The 22500-nt window shown below is 44.4% G+C and overlaps 2 protein-coding genes across 8 annotated transcripts in view; one reads left to right on the top strand and one right to left on the bottom strand.

Annotated features, from left to right (window-relative positions):
• Window positions 1-22500, bottom strand: part of LOC306934868 (ubiquitin-conjugating enzyme E2 variant 1) — a 521434-nt gene that overhangs the window by 18576 nt on the left and 480358 nt on the right. The gene's annotated exons all lie outside the window — the stretch shown is intronic.
• tns2a (tensin 2a) overlaps window positions 1-22500 on the top strand; it is a 70285-nt gene that overhangs the window by 3220 nt on the left and 44565 nt on the right. For 4 of the 7 annotated variants that reach the window (XM_079495800.1, XM_079495803.1, XM_079495804.1 and 1 more), the window contains exons 2-3: window positions 21617-21722; window positions 22063-22100. In XM_079495800.1, coding sequence (XP_079351926.1) covers window positions 21617-21722; window positions 22063-22100 — 144 coding nt within the window. Of the gene's footprint in view, window positions 1-6988; window positions 7109-11432; window positions 11448-21616; window positions 21723-22062; window positions 22101-22500 lie in introns of those variants that run through there. The other 3 variants (XM_079495805.1, XM_079495806.1, XM_079495802.1) reach the window with 3 other exon arrangements.

The following is a 22500-nucleotide window of genomic DNA, read 5'->3' on the forward strand; positions in this document are numbered from 1 at the left end:
CCCTTATCCTGCGGGGCGAGCACTGGCGCTTTGGCATGGGGGGTCAGATCAACATATGGAATGAATTCTGTACTGGCCATATATGGAGCGTGTCTTGAGTGTACAGAGTTTGATGAGGTCAGATCAACATATGGAATGTCAGAACAGGTCAGCTCCATATATGGAGATCTAAGGGTGGCAGCGGGGGCAGTGGCTTGAGTGTACAGGGTTTGATGAGGGCCCAGGTAGGGCCTGTTGAGAACCGGGTGCAGCTGCACTAATAACTTTGGGGCAGGCCCGTCTAGGGTTTGAATGGACAGGTATCAGTCAAAAGGAAGACATCGAAGAGGAAGGATGGGTGGGGAAGGATCAACATATGGAATGTCAGAAGAGGTCAGCTCTATATATGGAGATCTTAGGGTTTGAGGTTTGAGGTCAGATGTAGAGTTGCTGCCCGGCTCCATACATGCAGATCTAGGTGATGATCCAGTCTTCTCCATATCCAGGGTTTGATGAGGTCAGTGTCATGATCTTCATACAGTATACAGTATGGAGACGGCCATATTTGGAGCGTGTCACAAGGCGTGATGGACTGATGGCCATATATGGTGGCGTGACATGTCATGAAGCTTGTGATGTCATTAGGCGTGATGTGTCACGAGGCATGATGTCACGAGGTGTGATGGACTAACGGCCATATATGGTGGCGTGACTGACGGAGCGACAGGTTTTAATTCATACTAATCTGCGCCCTATATGGTCGCAAAAAATCAATTGTCAAGCATTGTGGAACGTTTCACACAAAACAAAAAAATACTAATATCCATAAACAATAAAGTTCACTGAGGATTTAGTGGACAAGTGAAATTCCTCATTGATTTCCACATCCCTCACATCACTGTCTTAATATTCACATCAATTCACTGTAATGTTAGTGAGCTGTGAATATGTTAAAGTCCAGGCAGAGAGCAGACACAGCATCCAGATCCACATAAACAACGATCAAAGTTATTAACTGAATCACTTGGCAATTGGACCTATATTTATTTACACATCCCCCGTCCAATCTTTAACTGCTATGAATGAACCAGTGATAGCTCAGGGGACGCCTGTAATGAGAACAGGCTTTTTGTTGCTTTTAGTTTTTGCCCCCGAGCATTGTATTATTGTTTGGCTTTATTATGTTTTGTCCTGAGCTTTCGATTCTCAATTCTCATATAGCACCGTGTGAGCCTGTGAGGGCATTACCACAAACATTTGCACTGTTTACGTACATAGTTGCAAGTCAAACTTATTCTACTACACAGGAAAATCCTGAGTGTACAAATGGATAAATTAAAGCAGCATAATCCAGGAGTTACTTATGCATAAATGGTATTTTACCCAATTTGTATCATAGAGTATGTTAATAGCTAGCACATCTGCAGTGCTGGCTGTATTCTCCCTACTCTTCCATTGAGAACGTTTGACCCTGGTAGGGTACTTATTGGTCGAACAAGTAAACCTGAAGCCCATAAGCGCAATTGCCAATTGGGGATTCCCTCCCTGATTGGTAGATGTTTGGTCTTCCATGCAGCAGACCTTGAATCAGGTGTTAACAGTTCAGTTGCAATGACCTAAATTATCTCTGTCAGGAGAGGACATAAAACCTATGTAGGCATTTAGATTTTTACTAGATGTCAGCTAAATGGTTGAAGTGTAGAATTGAAAAACAATGACTCTTGGTTCCAAACCTATGTATATAATTTCTATGTTTTCTCATTTAAATAGATTTAGTCAGAGCACGGCCGCCTTGTTTCTGTGAAAATAATAGAGAGCTGAGGTTAAGAGGCTGGTTTTATATGCTTTACATGTATTTGTGTAGTGCTTCCCTTGAATTCCCCATGAACAACAACAACAACTCTGCTGACCAGACCCAAGAACCACAGGCATTCACTACAAACAATCTCTCAGCACAGGAAGTTACACTGACCAGTCAAAGTTAAAAATACACCCCAACTGGGATCTAGAATAGAATTAACTTGAACTTAATAGCTGGCATTCAAGAAACAAGATTCTTATTGTTAGCCTACATCTTATATGCTCGTACACAAGCGTAGGGTTATATGGTTTTGGTTCCTCGTACAAATCATATAGGCCTACAGGATAAAGAATAGAAAAAAAGAAAACTAACCCAGCCTGAACGTGGCCAGAGCGCTCTGTCTTCTGGTCTGTGGAATGTAACATTTATGAGAAATATTTATAATGTGCTGTTTTCAATGTTGATACACTTAAAAATATAAAATAACAAGTCTGAACCCATAGTCATATTCACAGCGCTATGTAGGTTAATTTGGCATAAACATTCATTTATGACCGTTTTCCCCCCTATCACATACCGGTAGTCCTATTCAAATAATAATAATAATCTTAAATCGAACGGCAATTCAAATTTTACCTTTGAATTGCCATTTTAGAATGGACAATTTACTTTCCAGGCAAGTGGGCATGACCTTTAGGCAAGTAGAACATGACCTGTACTTGAGTAGTGCCTCTGAGACCTTAGTGTCAACCCCTGCATTTGGTTCCAACACTGTGGATTACTGTGTGCAGTATCTCCTTATGAACTCACCTGAAACTTCAGATTAGAATAGAATGCAATAGAAGAGAATGTGCTACTTCTTACAATGTCCACATAGCAAATAATTGTGTCCAGGACCCGGGTCCAGATTCAGGGGGTGGCCGGAGTAGAAGAGATTCCTGCAGCTCCAGAACAATGACCTGTCCCAAAGTCCAACCAGTATTTGAGGAATGCTCTTTTTGTGTATGTGGGGGTGGGCTTGAAGGGGGTCACATGAAAGGCAATGGTGGGAAGAGGGAAACACATAAACCTTCTCCTCTATCCAAAAATCTGCACAAAACCCCAACAAATACCAGCACCACCCTTTAAAGAAACACCTCACAGCGAATTACGCACCAGATATTTTCTTTCCTTTCACCCCTCGCCCCCCAATAAAATGCCATTCCAAGAGTGTGTTTTGAAAGAGTCTGTCTAGAGAATATGTGGTGTGTGTGTGTGTGTGTGTGTGTGTGTGTGTGTGTGTGTGTGTGTGTGTGTGTGCGTGCGTGCGTGCGTGTGTGCGTGCGTGTGTATATGTTGTGTATATGTTGTGTGTGTGTGTGTGTGTGTGGGGGGGGGGGGTGCAGGGTACCTGCCATGGAAACGTTTCAGTGCTTTATTAAACTCTCGTCGACAATAAACGTAAACACTGTAATTCTCAGGATGCCTCCGAGCAGAGCGCAGTCTGGCTCCTTGTGTATGGGTGTGTGCTCATGACTCCCATATTCGTTCTTTGTCTGTCTTTCTTCTCTCCAGCTCTCTCTCTCTCTCTTTCTGTTTCTGTCACTCTCTCACTTAGTCACTTCTTACCCCTCTCTTAAGTTCACCCCACCACTCAACCCACCAAAACATGCTCTCTCTCTCTCTCTCTCCCTCTCTCTCTCTCTCTCTCTCTTTCACTCCTTCAACAGCTGTAGCTTATCAGCCTTTGGCTTAGTGTGGTCTTACACAATCATTCCTCAAACTACACAGTCTCCTTTCTCCTCCTCTATCCCCTCCTCCCCTCATTTCCTCTTGGCCGTAGTTCCCACTCAGTCCACCCCTCTCTCATTTACCTCCATGGCGCTGCAAGCCTTTCCACTCCCTCAGCCCTCTAAATCCTCTGTTCTGCGCTCGCTAGACCAGAAGCACCTGGCAGACCAGCAGCTTTACCATGTCATAGTGGACCAGAGCAGATAATGTCTCTCCTGTGTACTAAGTTCAGTTCTATGTTGAGTGAATATATGCACTGACGTCGTGGTGCATGTCACAGAGCGTTTGGCCAGCACTGGCATAATTAATGCTGTGTTATGTCTACAGAAGGAACGTCTGTGTCCGGAATGCCACGCACAATTGATCACCCAATGGAGGGTGCTTGATTCTACCTGATTGGGTCTCATACAGGCGTGTCTCATGAGACAGACCCCCACCGCCCTCATTTTTGAGGGGTGCTATCCCCTCCAATGTCTGGCTTTCATGTGTGACGTCATGTGGCAGCCAAGTATATGGACTTTTATTTCTTTTTTGCTTTAAGCAGCCCCCCATGACGTCATGTGGCAGCCAAGTCTTTTTATGCCCCTGTGACATTCAAAAGCAAACAAAAGCGCCCCTCACTTCACATGAGTGTGATTTTCTTTTCTCTGATGGTGCTGTGTGTAATTTGAGAACATGACCAATGCTTTTATATGTCACAGTGGCTGAATCAAACAAATGATGCCCTCCCTTCCCTGCATGCACAGTCAACACGACCCCAAACCCCTGCATGATCTGCACGTTACACACACAAACACGCACACAAGTGCTCTTTTTGTTCCCAATCCCCTCCGTTCTCTCATTTCTCACCAAGTACTGCATTGGGCACATTTTCATCTTCATCTCTCCCTTTCTCTCTCCCATCCATGTATCTGCCAGCACTTCCAACTGCCTCTCAACACCACACTCCCATCAGCCCAAAAGGACGTAAAAGAGAATTTCTTCACACAAGCAAACCCCCCAGCCCCCCCACCACCCCAAGAGACTCCGATCTATCCATTCGTACCTTTTTCTTTTTTCTTTTTCTTTTTTAATATGAGCCGGAAATTCCAAGGTTGTGAGCTGTAGCCTGGACTGAATTATTTCACGTGTTGTTCTTGGGAATGGTTGCATGACTCACAGTCACATTGTGCACTGATTGGTGGTTGATATATACAGTATAGTACAGGCTGCATTCCATACCTGCAAATCAATCTCACACATATGGGAGCGACTAAGGGATTGTGGTAGCAGACGCAAACAATGTCCAGTGCATTAGTCTGAGGCTGGGGAATAGTGGGGCCTCTTAGAGGTAGAGAGACACGCATGCTACAAAGTCAGGCATACATACCACATACATAGCAGTCATATGAGCACATACACATTTAAATCTGTGTAGAGCAGGGTGATCTCCAACCACTGCAGTTGTGTTATACATTGTATTAATCTACCATACAGATTGGTTACAACTTGTATTCACTTCACTTAAAAATGTTAATTAAGAGAGTTAAGTTAAGAGAGTTAATTAAGAGTGTACAGATTTTTGCAAAAATAAAGCCTTAATTTTGTTTCATTTGCAAATGGGTTACAAATGGAATAATTTACATAGGATTTGAATGTACTCAATACATGAACATTCATGTATTTATTCATATGCACATACAGACAGACTACTACATTATTCCCACTCACTATACCAGCTCAGTGGCCTTGTGGTTAGAATATAGCTTGAAGATTGGGAGGTCGGGTTCAATCCCCAGCCGATGGCCGGTCAAGACTATAAAAATGGGCCAATGCGTCCCTGCTTAGCACTGAGCATCAAGGGTTGGATTGGGAGTAAGTCTCAGTGCCATATACCAGTGGTTCCCAAACTTTTTCGTGTCAAGGACCCCCAAATCAACATTTATTCGGCCACGGACCCCCCCATTTGAAAACATATGCCAGTGACCCCGATAAGGGAGGATTTTTACAGCTCTAGTAGTGATTCCGAAACATTAATTTCAAGGACCCCCAGTTTCACACGTATGATATGCTATGGACCCCCAATTTAATGGCATTTCTATCTCTGGCACCCCAATTTATATTGAAAAACCACTGTTAATTTAACTCAAGTTACAGTCAGAGTTACTCTCAGAGTTACAGTCCCATAAGGGTCCATTTGGTTCCCAACTATCTCTAATTGAGCTAGGTACCCCCTGGAACTCCCTCAAGTACCCCCAGGGGTCCCCGGACCCCACTTTGGGAACCCATGCCATATACTATAGCGTCATGTCCAGGGATGTACTGATACATCAAGCCTCACAGCTCACGAACTGTTGCTTCTCATGGCTACTTGTTTTACATACAATCTAAGGTCTTCAGCCTCATTAAACCAATGCTGTTTTCACTTATGTGACGGATGAGCCCTTGCGCTGTAGCACATCATTGTTTGATTGATTGATTGATGAATTAATTAACAGATTGGAGAATTACAGTACATTTCAAGCAAAACTCAGCATATCAAAAAAGATAGGAGATTCGTTATCTTTGAAAGCCAGTTAAAAACAAGTAGGCCTACTCCATTAATGTATTTATCCAGAGCCTTCCTCAGATAGACAGCTGTCCATGCATGTCCATGGTCCTTATCCACTGGGCCCCATCATGTAAATTGCCAGAAGTGGTCAAGTGGACCAATTATTTTCAAACCATAAATCTGGTTCATAATTACCAGGGCCAAGACTTGTCCTTGGCCCTGTAACTGCCTGTACTGTAAATGCTTGCATGTCACAGAGAAGGCTATTGTCTCTATAAGCACCAATAACTCTTTACTATTGCAGTTCTCACGTTTCACCACTTGGTGCTGCTGCTAACACACCACAATCTACATTCTACAACGTTGTTTCATATTTTCATCTCGGGGACCACCTGAGTTTTGGTTTGGCAAGTCGATACGGCTGCTGTTCAGAGTGACATCATCTCTTTACATTTCTGTGCTACTGTTTCTGTAGATAGAGACAGAGAGGAAGATGAGGCTGCTTCTGGATGTCAAAGACTACAGTGACACTGACAAACTTGACTAAATATTAATATAGGCTACCATTTAACTTTGGGACATGCCATATTTTTGCCTGAATGACTTCATGTGTTTTTTAACAAAATCTCACCGATGCCCGCACCCACCCAGTTGGTCCCTTTTACCACAGACTGGGCCCTGTCCTGTCCAGTGGGCGCATGCTGGTTAACGTGCGTCGATGGAAATACTTGACCGCCCCCCCCCCCCCCCCTAGAAATTACACCTTCTGTAATCCATATCCATCCAATCCCGGACGAATATCTCCACTCTCCCCTCTCAGAACGGACCAATCGGGGATGGGAATTCCAGTAATACAATTCCCACAGATGCTTTTTTTGCTCCGTGTCGCTCCACCCCACAGTCGCACAACGGACTGGAGTAAAGAAAACAAGTTATCTCATAGTCGGCAAACTATGTTATGGGTGGGCTTCCACGGAATGAGAGTCAACTCTTGAACCAAATACACAGAATTATCTACAATGAGTAAGGTAAGTTCGAAAATGTGATGCGTGTTTTTCCGAGGGTTATCCTGTTTTTCTTTCCTAGGTTTTGTTTTTCTTCTTTGGGTCTTCAACTGTTTAATTGGAGTGATGTGTTGATAAGGGACGTATGGAATGGATGGACCGATGAATCACCATATGCTTTAGCTTTCATGACTTTATTCTGATCTTGGTGGCCCGCGCTCTCACTGCGCACAGCCGCACACTGACGCTGGCTGGATAGACAGTGGCACAGCTCGTCAACAACATTTACAACAATGTACATGAAGAACTTTAAACTGTGTAAAAGTTTGGTGCCCTCTCAAAACATTCTCAACATTTGACCAGGCACGCTCATTGTAACCAGCTTGTGTTTTACCGCGTCTCTAAAGCAAAAACCACAGCAATGTTTACTGCGTATCGTATCTGTGTTGATGGCGCAAGGTATCATCATGCCTTCTGTCATCCTATTATTAGCGCTGATGACAGTCAGACATAATCAACATGATTGACCGAAAATAAGTTATGAAAATGATTTCGCCAACCCTCCCCCCGTCTCGACTCCATCCATGTCTGTGTTGCGTCACCAGTAGGACTCAATATTTCGTAAAGTTAATTGATGGCAGTGCTGAGTATAAAGAGATGGTTTGCGTATTGTATTTGTAGTCTAATTTAGATGAGACCGGAGCCGTGGTGACGGGCGGCAATGCAGGCAAGCGCGTGTTCGTGCGTCATTATTAGTAAGTTTGCCAATACGGGCTTTATTGGGGGAAAGACCTGATTGATTGATTGATTGATTGATTAACAGTTTGCAAAAAGGCATGATTATATAAATGGTGCTAAAAGGATAACACAAAAAGGGCTTTTTTCCGTTGTGGTCATGTGTATTCAATTCATCGAGATTTAAAGACATATGTCTACAATAACATGCAAGCCATGAACTAATAATAAAACAAATATGTAGGCCTACAGTAAACAGTTGAGGGGTGGGGGGGTCATTCCTGGTGTTGGCTTGGATTTTTACAGGGACCAGTTTCAAATTACAGGGTGCTCTTATGGCGATTTTGAAGGATGGACGTAGTGTATGCCTTCTTGTAAGTTGTAATGCACACGCATCGTGCACGGATGGTGTGGTGTGTAATATGCATGTGTTGTGTGCATTTACAAACGTTTCACATGTCAACCCATCAAGGCAGACTTCCCTATCAGGTTCTCATATTATTAATAGAGTTCCTTCCCCAAGTCCACAACGGAGGGTTGACAGGAGGAAAGGACTCATGGATGAATAATAAGATAACATTGTCTCTCCTCCCTAACCTTTCCTTCAGGGCTGATAACAGTGTGGTCGTTAATGGATTTCTCCTGTATGAACAATATTTCATGTTTTGGTAGACAAGCAGTGGCGAGTTTTGTATTTTCATTGGCCTTCTATAGTTGGAAGTGTGCTCCATAATATGTTACTTGAGTTTTTCCCCCTCGTCATTTCGTCTAGAGGCCTGACACACACTCAGCTCCAAATCAGTGGTCATGTTCACATCTCACTTCAGAAGTCCATACGTCAGAGGCGTATCTACAATAAGGCGAGGGCAGGCCTGTCCAAATCCATTTCTGGCCTGGCCAAAATCCATACAATGAGAAAAAAAGAGGACAAAAACAAGACATGAGAACTATTAATGGACAGCTGATTGGCCGTCGCGGTAGAGCGTGACCCTCAATCACCCATTGGAATGTAAATGCATGCCTTTCAGCCTTTGTATACTACTCGTCTGGCAGGTATATCTTTGAAAACCTTTAGTGCTACGATTGTGCGCGGGGAGACGACAATTAACACGTCTTGCCTGTCCAAAATATAATTCTTGCCTGCCCAAAATGTAATTCCTGGAAACACCACTGCCATACGTTTTGCATTGTTCTGGTACCAAAGCCTTGATTGTTGGCTGCTCCCATGTCCTCAACATATTACACAGAATAGCTGAATAAACACCCAGCATGAGACCATGTAAAAGGGTGATGTTGCCTCCACTGTGGATGGGAATTGGTAAATGAGACTAAAGGAACTGCAGTAGTGGAAGGAACCAAAGTTAACAGTGATATTGACTGACCAAATGATCTGCGCTGTCTTGTATGTTAGCTCTGGGCAACCCTGATAGGAGGATGACAGCTTCATCTGTTTTGAAACAACGGGGCTGAAATGAAGTTAGTCACCAATCATGAGATGGTAGAGATTAGACATGGTGGTGTGGTGGTGGTGTGCACTCTGCATACTGGATGCCAGTCCATTAGTGAGGTGTCGTCATGGTGCATCTGCTGGAGCAGTGATGACTGTGTGTGTGTGTGTGTGTGTGTGTGTGTGTGTGTGTGTGTGTGTGTGTGTGTGTGTGTGTGTGTGTGTGTGTGTGTGTGTGTGTGTGTGTGTGTGTGTGTGTGTGTGTGTGTGTGTGTGTGTGTGTGTGTGTGTGTGTGTGTGTGTGTGTGTGTGTGTACTGTTAGAGCCGTAGGGACCGGATCACCGGAAGTGTGTCATGGCGTCACACTGACCTCACCTCTGGAACAGGCTGTCTCTGTTCCCTTGACTGCCTGTCCCACCCTTTAGACACACACACACACACACACACACACACACACACACACACACACACACACACACACACACACACACACACACACACACACACACACACACACACACACACACACACACACACACACACACAACATGCCAGAGGATGTGGCACATGTACGCAAGTAACAGCCATTACAGAATTAGCATCCATTATCTTTTCATCAGGCAGCAGATGGTGCAGTTTGTTCCTGTTGTCTGTTGTGGGAAAGTAGCCTATTTCTAACCCTATAACACTTGGTTGTCAGTTCAGTGGCACTGAAGTGAAATGGTTTTGTATGCCACAAGCATATTTCAGCGTAGTATATTTTTGAGGGGTGCTAGCCCTCCTATATTCAGCATCTGTGTAGATTTTTGTCCTAACACAAACATTAAATGCCATTGACAATGAATGGAGAATTTACGTCATATGTGTCTGAGCAAATTGGTATTTTTGTCCTACACAAATCTTCTATTTTTGTCCTACATAAAGATTCAATTCCCATTGACAATGAATGAATGATGTACGATGATAAGAGCGCCCCTCACTTCACACGGGTGTGTGCTTTCTTTTTAAAGTCGTCATGTGGGCTTTTTGACTTTTAAGCCTTTATTTGATAGAGTGGAGAAGAGTAGGTTAGTGACATGCTGCAAATGGTCCGTCTGGGAATCAAACCAAAGACTGGCATTAGAGCCCTAACCACTCAGCTATTGGGATGCCCAAATGGGCATAGTAATAGATGGTCAAACAGAACTTCCCTTTATGGGAAACTTCAGAAAAACATTTTATAGCAAAAGGTCAGGTGGGAAACCATTCCCATTTTAACCGATGGTCAATTATGTAATTCCTCTCAGGGAGAAACCAGACAAAAATGTCCCCCTTAGGAAGATACACCAAGACTGTTTTTGCAGCTGATGGACAATAAACACATTATTTTATGGGAAAAACGAGAGGGAAGGGTCTCAGAATGATCTGGAGACATTTTATTTTTATTTTCTAACAGATGGACATATTTCCCATTAGATTGGATGGACAATCCCAGTATTCTTCCAGGGGCCAGAGCATAACACGACCTCCCCCTGAAGGACCTCTTATATCCATGGCCTCAGAGGCCTTCTGCAGCCGAGGGCGAGGTCAGTGGGTCCAGTGCTGTAGTCACTGATGTACCACACCAGTACCAAACAATGTCCATCATTGTCTAAATATCAAGACTATTTATAGAGGGAGGAGAGTTTCCAGGAGGTGTGTGTATTTAGGGAACGGGGTGAGATGTGTGTGTGGAGGCGTGGGGGGTACACTCACGTGCGTGTATCTGTCATGCTTGGGTGGACGTGAGTAGCAGCATCATGTGTGTGCCGGTGTCTAATGAATTATAAATATTATTTATGCGTGCGTGCGTGCGTGCGTGCGTGCGTGCGTGCGTGCATGCGTGTGTGTGTGTGTGTGTTACATCTCTGCACCCCTCCATTGGTCAATCCTGCTACTGTTCTTTGATGCCTGGGTGGACTCTGCAGTGAGGAAGAGGGAGGGATTTCTTGTTAGAAAGCATCTCTTTGACTTCATAACCCCCAGTTTCTTTGCCAGAGGGCAAAAAATATAAGAACAGAACCTTCTTGTGTGCGGCATATGTTTAATGGAGGTGGCCGGTGGGGGCTGTCCTGGAATACTGGGGATTCTGGCAGGGAAGAGGAAGGGGTAACTTGTCCTGAGTTCCACTGACGGTCTCCTGCTAGGATACATGTTTGCACGTGAGTGTGTATGTATGGCTTACCATGTGTTTGTCTCTGCAGTGCAGTGCACGTTGTATGGAGGGTTTTGTTTTTCCTTTTCGTAGGGTCACAGGTAGCCGTTTACAACGGAAACAGAGGTGGGTCCCAGCTGGTGGTGCTTAAAGGAAACAAGTATGTAGCTAAGTAGGCTAGAGTGTGCGGCGGATGATGCCAGACTGTGGAGAACTTGGGTTGGCTCTTCATTGGCAGTTGTCTCTGTGCTTGGGAGACGGTTACAGTTTGCTGAAAACGGGGACAATTTGATTGTGGAAAACTGGAAATGTGCAATGACTGTGTAAGTGTTTTGATTTTTGGCAACTGTTACAGAACTTACAGTCCTTATGTGGGTGTTCTTTCTACCAAATAGATTAACGAAGCATTGCTCAAAGTTTATTCTAAATATTTAAAGCAAATTAGTTTAAAAAACTAAAAAACTGTCTGTCTGTCTCTGTCACTCTCTGTTTCTTTCTCTCTCTCTTTCTCTCTCCCTCCCTCGCTCTGTTTTTGCAACCAGAGGTTGCATAACAACCACCAATAATTTCTTTATTAACTTAGAGACACATCGAATAACACACAAATAAGACACATGTCTTACCGGAGCAGGACATTTTTTATCCATTACAGCGGCCACAGTAATTGATATCATGAGCTCTGGGCCTTGCCTTGCAGGTTGCTTTTACGGAGAGTCCAAAAGCACATTCTCTGCTTTCTCTGCTAAAGTTGTGTCCACTGTCCACTCTGTTGAACTCACTCCAGCTGATCTGAGTCAGAGCCTGGTTTGCGGTACTGTTCGCTGTACAGTAGTCTTATAATCTGTATTCTTCCTTTTAGTTGAGGCTGAATGTACAGTGGTCGCCCTTTGTGGGAGAAACCCCAGTCCCAGCTGCCAACCTACCCTGCAGCCACCATGCATTAGTTGTGTAGGACTTCAAAATATTTCCTCTCAAGGCCTCTAATGGCCCCTACAGACTAGTAGGAGTTTTAAAGTTGTCGGCGAGTCATCAGATCCTTATGTATTTCACACGACAGGAGTCTTCTTTTTTTTTAAATCGACTGTCATTATATCTGTGTGGCTTTCACAATAAACGATTGATAGTCGACTAGGCATCACACACTGCGAGAGTTCACACAAGATGCGATCCATACAAGATAGATATAGGCTACATCATTTGTTTTTTTATTCCAATTCATTTTGACATCTCACACACGTGACGCACGTGCAGGATGCCGTGATACAAGTGCAAGATCGACACAGGACGCCTCTCTCTCTCTCTCTCTCTCTCTCTCTCTCTCTCTCTCTCTCTCTGCGTGCATGCCACACAGTGGCACACACAGGAATAGCCAGGCTACACAGGGCGAAATGTTTGTGACAGCGTATAGCCTACGTGCGCTATAGCGAAACAGGACGTTAAATCTTGATTTTCATTAAATAACTCTTTGTCTCTCTCCGTATGCGCGCACACGCAAACACACACACACACACACACACACAGCGCACAAGGTCCAAAGGTTTGCTCTGCACTGTTGATTACGATGCGGTTTTATCAACATTATTCAAGTGAAATGCGTTGGTTTTATAGACTATACAGCAACATTGCGCTAATATAGCTACCGATATGTACGACACAGGGATTTACCCAATGAATAAAGGTTATTATCATTTGACTATCGATACAAGACAGACAGACAGACAGACAGACAGACAGACAATGTCAGTGAGCACAGCTGTCCTGTGCTCTCATTGGCTGTAATACAGGCCTTCTCGGGACGCGGTCGCAACCCGGTTCATACTGTATGATGTCCAGTCGGCGAGAGAGCCAAATATCAAACCTGCTAGATATTCAGAAACGGTCGGGAAGGTGTCGGCGAACGCTTTTATCAGCGCTATATCTTCTCGTAGAGCCTTTCACACACTGAGCAAAACCTTGGCGATCAAAGACCGATCTTGCGTCAGATCGGGAGTTTTGTCGGCGAGCGCGAGGTCCCCGACAACATAATCGGAGCAAATATGGTACAGTGTGTACGAGCCATAAGTCTAACCATAGTAGAGCAGCAGTGCAGTATGCATGGAAAAGGCTGTGATATGTGCTGTGATGTTTCCACGCTGCCAAGATGAACTCATGTGGAAATACTAACATGGTTAAGCCACGTAATATAATAGAGTAATGACATCTATCTATAAATGCATGGAATCTGTGGAATCCCTGCATATCTTGAGAACCGTCAGCTTCTAACTTGCCTTGTGTATCGCCGAGGTCCCGGAGTGATCTGCTAGTAGGAAGCCAGTCAGATCGGCGATTGTCCAGAAATGAATACTGTATCTATAAATCCAAAAATATCTGTATCTGTCATAATACTGTCATCTGGCTCCAAAACTATGGAACGCACTTCCCATTGCAATCAGAACTGCACTCACTCACAATCTTCCGCCATAGTCTGAAAACCCACCTCTTCAGACTCCATCTTAGCCTGTAGCACTTGCCCTAGCCTCGACAACCTTACAGGTGTATATGCAAAGGCTCAACTTATGTAATTTAGATAGTATTTTATGTAGACATAGCACTCTATAGTAGAGTATACTTATAGTTTCATTGTACATATATTCTACTGGTAGACAGTTAGCTTATGTATGATTCTTGATTATTTTTATGTATTTGATGTATTACCATGTGTTGTTCTTAGTGTAAATCGCTCTGGATTAATGCTAAATGCTTAAATTGTAAATTGTTATGTCTCTTCTACGCCCGTATACTGTGTATGAAGATCTTTGTATCTGTGTGTCTGTCGGACTCTGTCTCTGTCCCTTTATGCCCATATTATGGGAGATAATAAGATATATGGAGATTCCTGCTGATATCATAGACTAGCCTCGAAATACTATGAACTATGATAAAAGATTACTGCACTAGTAGTACTAAGGACACCGGGTGCAACAGGTACTTGGACAATGGGTGTAGCATAATTAACCGTAGTTAACCATAGTTCAAATACTAAATTAGAACACGGATAAAAAATCACACCCGTGTGAAGTGAGGGGCACTCTTATCATCATCATACATCATAATACTGTACATCATCTCATTCCGGCCAATGAGAATTTGCGTCCTCACCTTCATCTTCAATTCATTGTCAATGGCAGTTAGTTTGTGTTAGGACAAAGTTTGTGTTTACACGCACACTAAAAGCTGGACATGGACCAAGACAGGTCCATTTTTATTCAGAAATAAATTATTCAAATTAACACTCTTGATTTTAGTGTCACGATTTTCAGGCCGCTTCCTCACCTTAAAATCGAAGTGGTCTCCATCTGGGAATGTTATGTTTGTGATGGCCACCCACAGTCCTCTCATCGCCCACCCACCGTCCACCCACAGTCCTCTCATCGCCCACCCACCGTCCACCCAGAGTCCTCTCATCGCCCACCCACCGTCCACCCACAGTCCTCTCATCGCCCACCCACCGTCCACCCAGAGTCCTCTCATCGCCCACCCACCGTCCACCCACAGTCCTCTCATCGCCCACCCACCGTCCACCCAGAGTCCTCTCATCGCCCACCCACCGTCCACCCACAGTCCTCTCATCGCCCACCCACCGTCCACCCACAGTCCTCTCATCGCCCACCCACCGTCCACCCACAGTCCTCTCATCGCCCACCCACCGTCCACCCACAGTCCTCTCATCGCCCACCCACCGTCCACCCACAGTCCTCTCATCGCCCACCCACCGTCCACCCACAGTCCTCTCATCGCCCACCCACCGTCCACCCACAGTCCTCTCATCGCCCACCCACCGTCCACCCACAGTCCTCTCATCGCCCACCCACCGTCCACCCACAGTCCTCTCATCGCCCACCCACCGTCCACCCACAGTCCTCTCATCGCCCACCCACCGTCCACCCACAGTCCTCTCATCGCCCACCCACCGTCCACCCACAGTCCTCTCATCGCCCACCCACCGTCCACCCACAGTCCTCTCATCGCCCACCCACCGTCCACCCACAGTCCTCTCATCGCCCACCCACCGTCCACCCACAGTCCTCTCATCGCCCACCCACCGTCCACCCACAAGGCAATTTTAATATATTAGATACTACTGAGCTTAGTGAGTGATGTACTAAGTATCAAATCATTCTTTGTGTTTTGCCAAGACTTATAAACATTTAACGAATAATTGATTTGCTGTTTGGGACTATAGCTATGCAACAACGGATCACAATTGTTATTTTATTAAAACTAAGACTTCATATGGCTACAACTGCACAGCGTTATCATTATATCGCTTGGCCTGCTGATGTCTTTGATAACAGTGCTGTCCGACAACCTATGGGAGCAGCAGCCAGTGTCCAGCCATCAAGACCTCATACAACCTTCAGTAGCAGGGTCATATATCACTGTCTGACCATGATTGCATGTGGTCTGGCTATATGGCAGCCATGATTGTGTCTGAAACAGAAGGAATGCTGCCAGCCTCTCCTCTATGTGTTTATCTCCCAGCCCACAGCACCACTGTGGCTGTGCTGGCAGTAATTGGGTTACTGTATTTAAACTCATCGCAGGCTCTGCACAGGAAACAGGGGTCACGCAGAGCTGATATGCACATTTTTGTGATTGCAGCATGTTGATGAACAAACACACATGAGTACGAGTTAGTGCAGACTAACAACATTCTGGCCACTGTCCAAAAGTTTGATGTAAACATGACATATCAGACAATACTTAATTGCAATCATGTATCTTTACTCAGTTTGTCAATACTAGGAATTGGTCAATGAGTTGAGGCCATGAGGGACTGAGTAGAAACAAGACTCAACATGGCTGCATCGGGACAGGAGGGGAAGGAGAAGGGAGGCCGGTTTTGTTTGGCACTCAGGCAAGGGTGGACAAGGGTGGATTTTCAGACAGAACTAGGAAGAGAGGCCCAGGTGAGGGGATGCAGACTGACTGTGACTCCCCCAAACCACAGCATTTAACACAGTAACTAACACACTGTTTCTCAATGTCTGGTCCAGGGACCACCAGGGGTCCAAATGGACCCTTGCGGGTCTGTAACGCTGAGAGCGTACATTTGGTTCCAGTTGTACACTCCCATAATTAAATGAACACTGGGGATTGTACAGTGTAAATTGCGGTCCCATAGATAAAAGTCTCTCAATGGGGGTCCGTGGAACTGCAGTGACGGCCTCCCACAACTTACAAGTCACCCACCATTGCCAGTGGTCATTCAGTGGTCCACTGTCATCTACTGTAGTGCGCTGGGTCTGTGTACATTTAGCAGGCAGTAGAAGAAACGTCTCTCTACTGTATTTGAAGTTCATGTCAGTCTGTTTATGTGTGAATAGGCTATATTTGCATGGCAGCCATTTGCTGTTATGTCATACTCAGTGGCTAAATAACCACCATGTTAATATGACCACTTATAATGGTCATCCAAAGAAATTAGCAGATCAATAATCTCAGAGCATTTGTGTTTGTTTGATAAGAATACTGGTTGAGATCATTTTAGATTGACATTTTTTGACAATACTTTGAACTTGACATTTGCAGAGTCGCCGACCTACAACTCACTGATACTCTTCTTGCACTAATGTCTATGTCATGAACAGTATATACTGTAGGCTACCAGCTATAATCATGCACTTTATCTCTAATATCTCTCATGCACACATAATGTTTGGATGGATAATGCTATGTGTAGTGTAACTATGTAGATAACTTGTAGATAACTATGTAGATAACCATTGTTGGAAGGTTGGAAGGTTTAAGGGATTTATTGACAGTAAAGAAATGAAGGGATGAATGAATGAATGAATGAAATCGGATGTGTACCCTGAAGTCTTTGGGGAGGAGGTTGTATGGCGTTCGTCGTATGGCGTTCGTCGTATGGCGTTCGTCTTACGGTGAGCATGGACAGTCACCCCCCAGCAGGAACCTGAGAAGTGGGAGAGGAGAGAAAGTAGGAGAGAAGAGAGTTTTGTTTTAATCGTTCCACTTTGGCAAAGTGAAAGTAGTATTTCTAGTGCCGATAAGCTCCTTTGAGGGGAGCGGGAAAAGGAGCTACTTGGAGGTGAAGGGGGTGGGGGTGGGATGCGATAAGCCTGTAGGAAGGTGGCTAGTGTGCGATGCAGCGAGGCGTGCGAAACGTGGAGGATTCTGGGTGGTACTGGGCAGGTATAAATAGGGACAGGTAGATTGGCGTGGAGGGCAGGGTCAATGTGTGTTTCTCTGCCTCCTGAACATCTGTTGTTCCAATTCCATTTCTCTTTATAGCACTTGCATTTCCTACCACCACCTACAATGCTTCATGCAAACATATTGTAGAGTATAGAGTAGAAGGCTAGCAGCCAGTGAACAGGGTAGGGACTGGGAGTGATGATGCCAGTCAGGCAGCTGTCCAAACATTGCCTGGTCCCTCAAACTGAGCCAGAACAGAAGATGTTAATAATGGAAAAGTGCGCAAACAGCCCCCCCCCCCCTTTTTGTTACTGAAGAGGAAAACCACACAGAGGAAACAAAAGTCTATGTGTTTGCTATCAGTTTGATTTCCCACAGCAATGAGAACACAATTTCAAGATTCCATATTTATTCATAAGAGCATTATGTTGCGTTAGTTACCGATAATGCTGCTGCATTAATGAACTGATGATGAGTATGTGTGTGCGTGTCTGTTTATGTGTGCATGTCCATGTGTAAGCACATATCTTACAATACATTTATGAAATCCCTGTGCGACTGTACGTCCATTGATTCGTAGGTCTGTAGTTCACTATCTAGTTCAGGGGTTCTCAACCCATGGGTCGCAACCCCCCAGGGGGGGGTCGCCAAATTATTTTGGGGGGTCCCCCAAAAAAATAAAATAAAAATATATATATATGTTTTTTGCAACTGAATGGCTGGATAATGGAAATTAAGAGTTTACATAGTACACATAGTGCATTCATATACTTTCCTTAATGATTATATCTGGTTTCAGTATATTTATGATGTATTTTCGCTATTATTAAGGTTATTGTAGCAGTCAATTTATATTGGGGGTGGGGAGGGGGGCGGGGCGGGGAGGGGGGCGGGCGGGGTGGGGTCGCAAGACATGGCCAAAGCATTTCCATGGGGTCCCCAGCCACAAACGTTGAGAACCCCTGATCTAGTTCACTGACTTCAAACTTTAGCGACCTGAGGGAGCTCTGTGCCGGTGTCGGGTCGGCCGGATACGCCGGATACGCCCATACTATATATATACACCCATACTATATATATACACCCATACTATATATATACACCCATACTATATATATACGCCCATACTATATATATACGCCCATACTATATATATACACCCATACTATATATATACACCCATACTATATATATACACCCATACTATATATATATATATACGCCCATACTATATATATACACCCATACTATATATATACACCCATACTATATATATACGCCCATACTATATATATACACCCACACTATATAATATATACACCCATATGTATATAGACATTATTTGGAGAGCCGACCACTATGCCATATATGCCCATATATTGGCATATACTGATAATAATGAATTGCCTTTTATAGCACTTTTCTATGCACAGAGTGCTTACTCAAAGCGCTTACAATGGTTCATTCATTCATACGTCCTCATTTCCCACATTCATACACCGATGGCAGAGGAAACCATGCACATCGGGAGCAATTAGGGGTTCAGCCAGCGTCTTGCTCAAGGACACATCGGCACTAACTCTGCGGGAGCCCGGGATCGAACTGGTTCCCCTCCAGACCACTCTACCCCTGAGCCACTTCCACCCACTGATGAGATCAGGAATGTCCATATGGCCATGAAAGTGACAAAGGCAGACAGGCCTACTGATACAGAGATCTCTATATACAGTATGGGCATGAAAGGGACACAGACAGACGGACCTACTGTACATACAACGGGACGGGTACTCTGACAACGGGTATCCATAAGCTGGTGGGGCATGTGTCAATGTATATCAGTATTGGGAGGAAGTTAGCCTTGTACACAAATATTGATCAGGCTATACCCCAGATCACAGGCAGAACAAGAAGTGCACTTAGGTTTGGGCACAACTTACATTATGTCAACAATGTGTCATAACTACTCATAATTATACTCTTACATCGTGGGGGGGTTGATTCAAGTTGAATGCTGTCCAATGTATATAATGAACACCGATGACATTGCACATAATAGATGGGTTCTTCAGTTCTTTCATTCACATGGACCTCTATTCTGTCCCCTTCTCGCATTCTGTTTCTCCACCTCATTATCTGTTCATGTGTGTAACATGCTAAGCTGTCCCCCTACTTAGCCCTTGATCCTGGTGTTCTCATGTTTAAAAAGGTCCACAAGAGTCACGTCAGCCTAATGGCCCTGCGGGGCTGATCCCATGTTGGGAAACAAAGCAACTACCCAACTGTTGCACTTTTCCTCTTTCATGTCAAAACACACATGTTGAAGCATGAGTTCAAGTCCGTTGCTCTAAAATCTACAAAATCGTGGGATAAAAAATATATATTTAACACACACACACACACACACACACACACACACACACACACACACACACACACGCACGCACACCCACACACGCACGCACACACACACACACACACACACACACACACACACACACACACACACACACACACACACACACACACACACACACACACACACATAGTAGCAACAACAGATATAAATAATACTTTCATTGAGAAGAAGGCTGAGTACGTTCCGCAACCAAGTATATACTATATACATAGCGCAAATAGCAGTCATAATTATGTGGTGAACTATAACAATTCTGAAAAACTGTATTTGTTCAAGGAGGTTGTGCAAGGATATTTTCCACAAATACTGTACTGCAAGGCGTTTGCATGACTGCAGCACCATTAACAGAAAATGCAGTTTTTACAATTCATTTAGCCATTTGTAATTTCATTCCGAAACGAGGTCGATTCTTCAGCACAACCGAAATAATTAACCTGTATGAATGAGCAATCACCAAAATAAAATGTTTTATGTGAAGTAGTTGCGACGTGTTTTCATATATTTGCGTCACTGGTGTGTAATGAACTCAAGCATTTCTTTTGTGAGGAGTGAGGACCTCACAATTCACAAGGAAATTTGTTGAACTTCACTATACTTGTGGGTACACTTTGCTACAGCAAGACAAACACACACAGTATACAGTACAGTATACACACACATATTTGACTTTATCATACACACCCTGCCCCCCAAACACACACACACACACACACACACGCGCGCACACGCACACGCACACGCACACGCACACACACACACTATGGGGTCATATTCATGCCCACACACAAAAATATGCAGGATTATGGTGGTCTGGGCGGGAACCACAAGGATTATTACTAGAAGACAGTTACACAACCAGAACAGAGGTATACAGCAGGCAGGTATAAAGAGCACGCATGCAACACACATGCCCGCACGCACACACACGCGCGCACACGCGCGCACGCACACACACACACACACTCAGACGTGCTGTCACAGGACAATAACAATAACATTCCCGTCCTTATGTTTCTGTACAGCCATAAGGTCCTTTGAGACGGGCAGCGACTGACGCGGCTAGTAATTCATTTTCAATGAGAGGCCTGCATTTATTTATTTTTTGTACGTGCGGAGAAGTTGAGGGGCGACAACGCAAGCATATTTATATGTGACCGTGGTCGTGTGAAATTGTGGTGCACGTGCTTGCTTCGTGCACACGACTGCATGACTAGAACCTGGATTGTGTAGAGCTTTTGTTTCACGCTTGCATTGTCGCACCCCTCATGAGCAGACCTGGACAATGTCTGTGTCACACGCTGCCCATACATCTGAAAGGACCTTTACTTTCCCTTTTTGTTCCATTCCACTTTTGATGAGAGGTCAGTCCACATTGTGCGTTTTGTTGTCAGCTTGTCAAAGAAAAGGCAAGATGCTGTGTAGACACCATGAGAGTGCTGTCAGCACAGATTGTACAAATTTGCAAAGTCAAACTGTGTGTGTGTGTGTGTGTGTGTGTGTGTGTGTGTGTGTGTGTGTGTGTGTGTGTGTGTGTGTGTGTGTGTGTGTGTGTGTGTGTGCAGGCGGGGAAGGGGGAGCCTCACGTCTTCAAGGAGAAGACGTTCAAGAAGAAACGGCAGTGCAGCGTGTGTCGCCAGAACGTGGACAACGTGGGCTCCTTCTGCCGAGGTGAGGCTCCATCTCTGTGAATGTACAAATCAGGTCCATGGAGTGACTGACACATAATATTAACTATTTCTATTTCTATTTCTTCCTCTTGTACTGCCTTTTGTCCAGCACCTGGGCTAGAGTGGAGGTGCATGCTCTATTACCTTTTTCAGATATGTCAAATGTAAAAAGATTAACATATGCAGAGAGAATTGTGAATATAATTATTAGAATAATCAAAGAAAGTAATGTCTTCTCTCCTTTTCATTCATGCCCCACGTTCTTCCTCCTTCCATCCCTCTTGTCTGTCCCTCCTTCCTTTCTTCCCTCCTCCTCCCCCCTCTTGTCTTTCTCCTCCTAGTATGCAAGACAGCCACTCACAGGAAGTGCGAGGCCAAGGTAAGGAACAGTCTTGCCCCTGCACTGCCCAGATATACTTCCTGTTGTTGTAAGCCAGACTGAACTAATGAAAATTGTATAGTGAACAGCATTTAATTTGTAAGGATTTGATAACATAATAGAGTTTGATGGGATATATTGTCTATTTATTGTGGGGAAAACATTGGAATATTTGTTTAGAAACCTCAAAACTGTTACCTGTGTTCTATTAGTCACAATCTAATGGTGTCGAGTCAAGACCTACAATGTAGGGCATTCATTTATGAAAACATCACACCCGTGTGAACTGAGTGGTGTAAGGTCTTATATAGACTGATCAGCTGTGGTCTGACGTAATGTCTGACGTAATGAAATCACACCCGTGTGAACTGGGTGACCATAGCAACCATGCTAATTTTTT

Source organism: Electrona antarctica (assembly GCF_951216825.1).
Source record: "Electrona antarctica genome assembly, chromosome: 2".
Classification (NCBI taxonomy): Eukaryota; Metazoa; Chordata; class Actinopteri; order Myctophiformes; family Myctophidae; genus Electrona; species Electrona antarctica.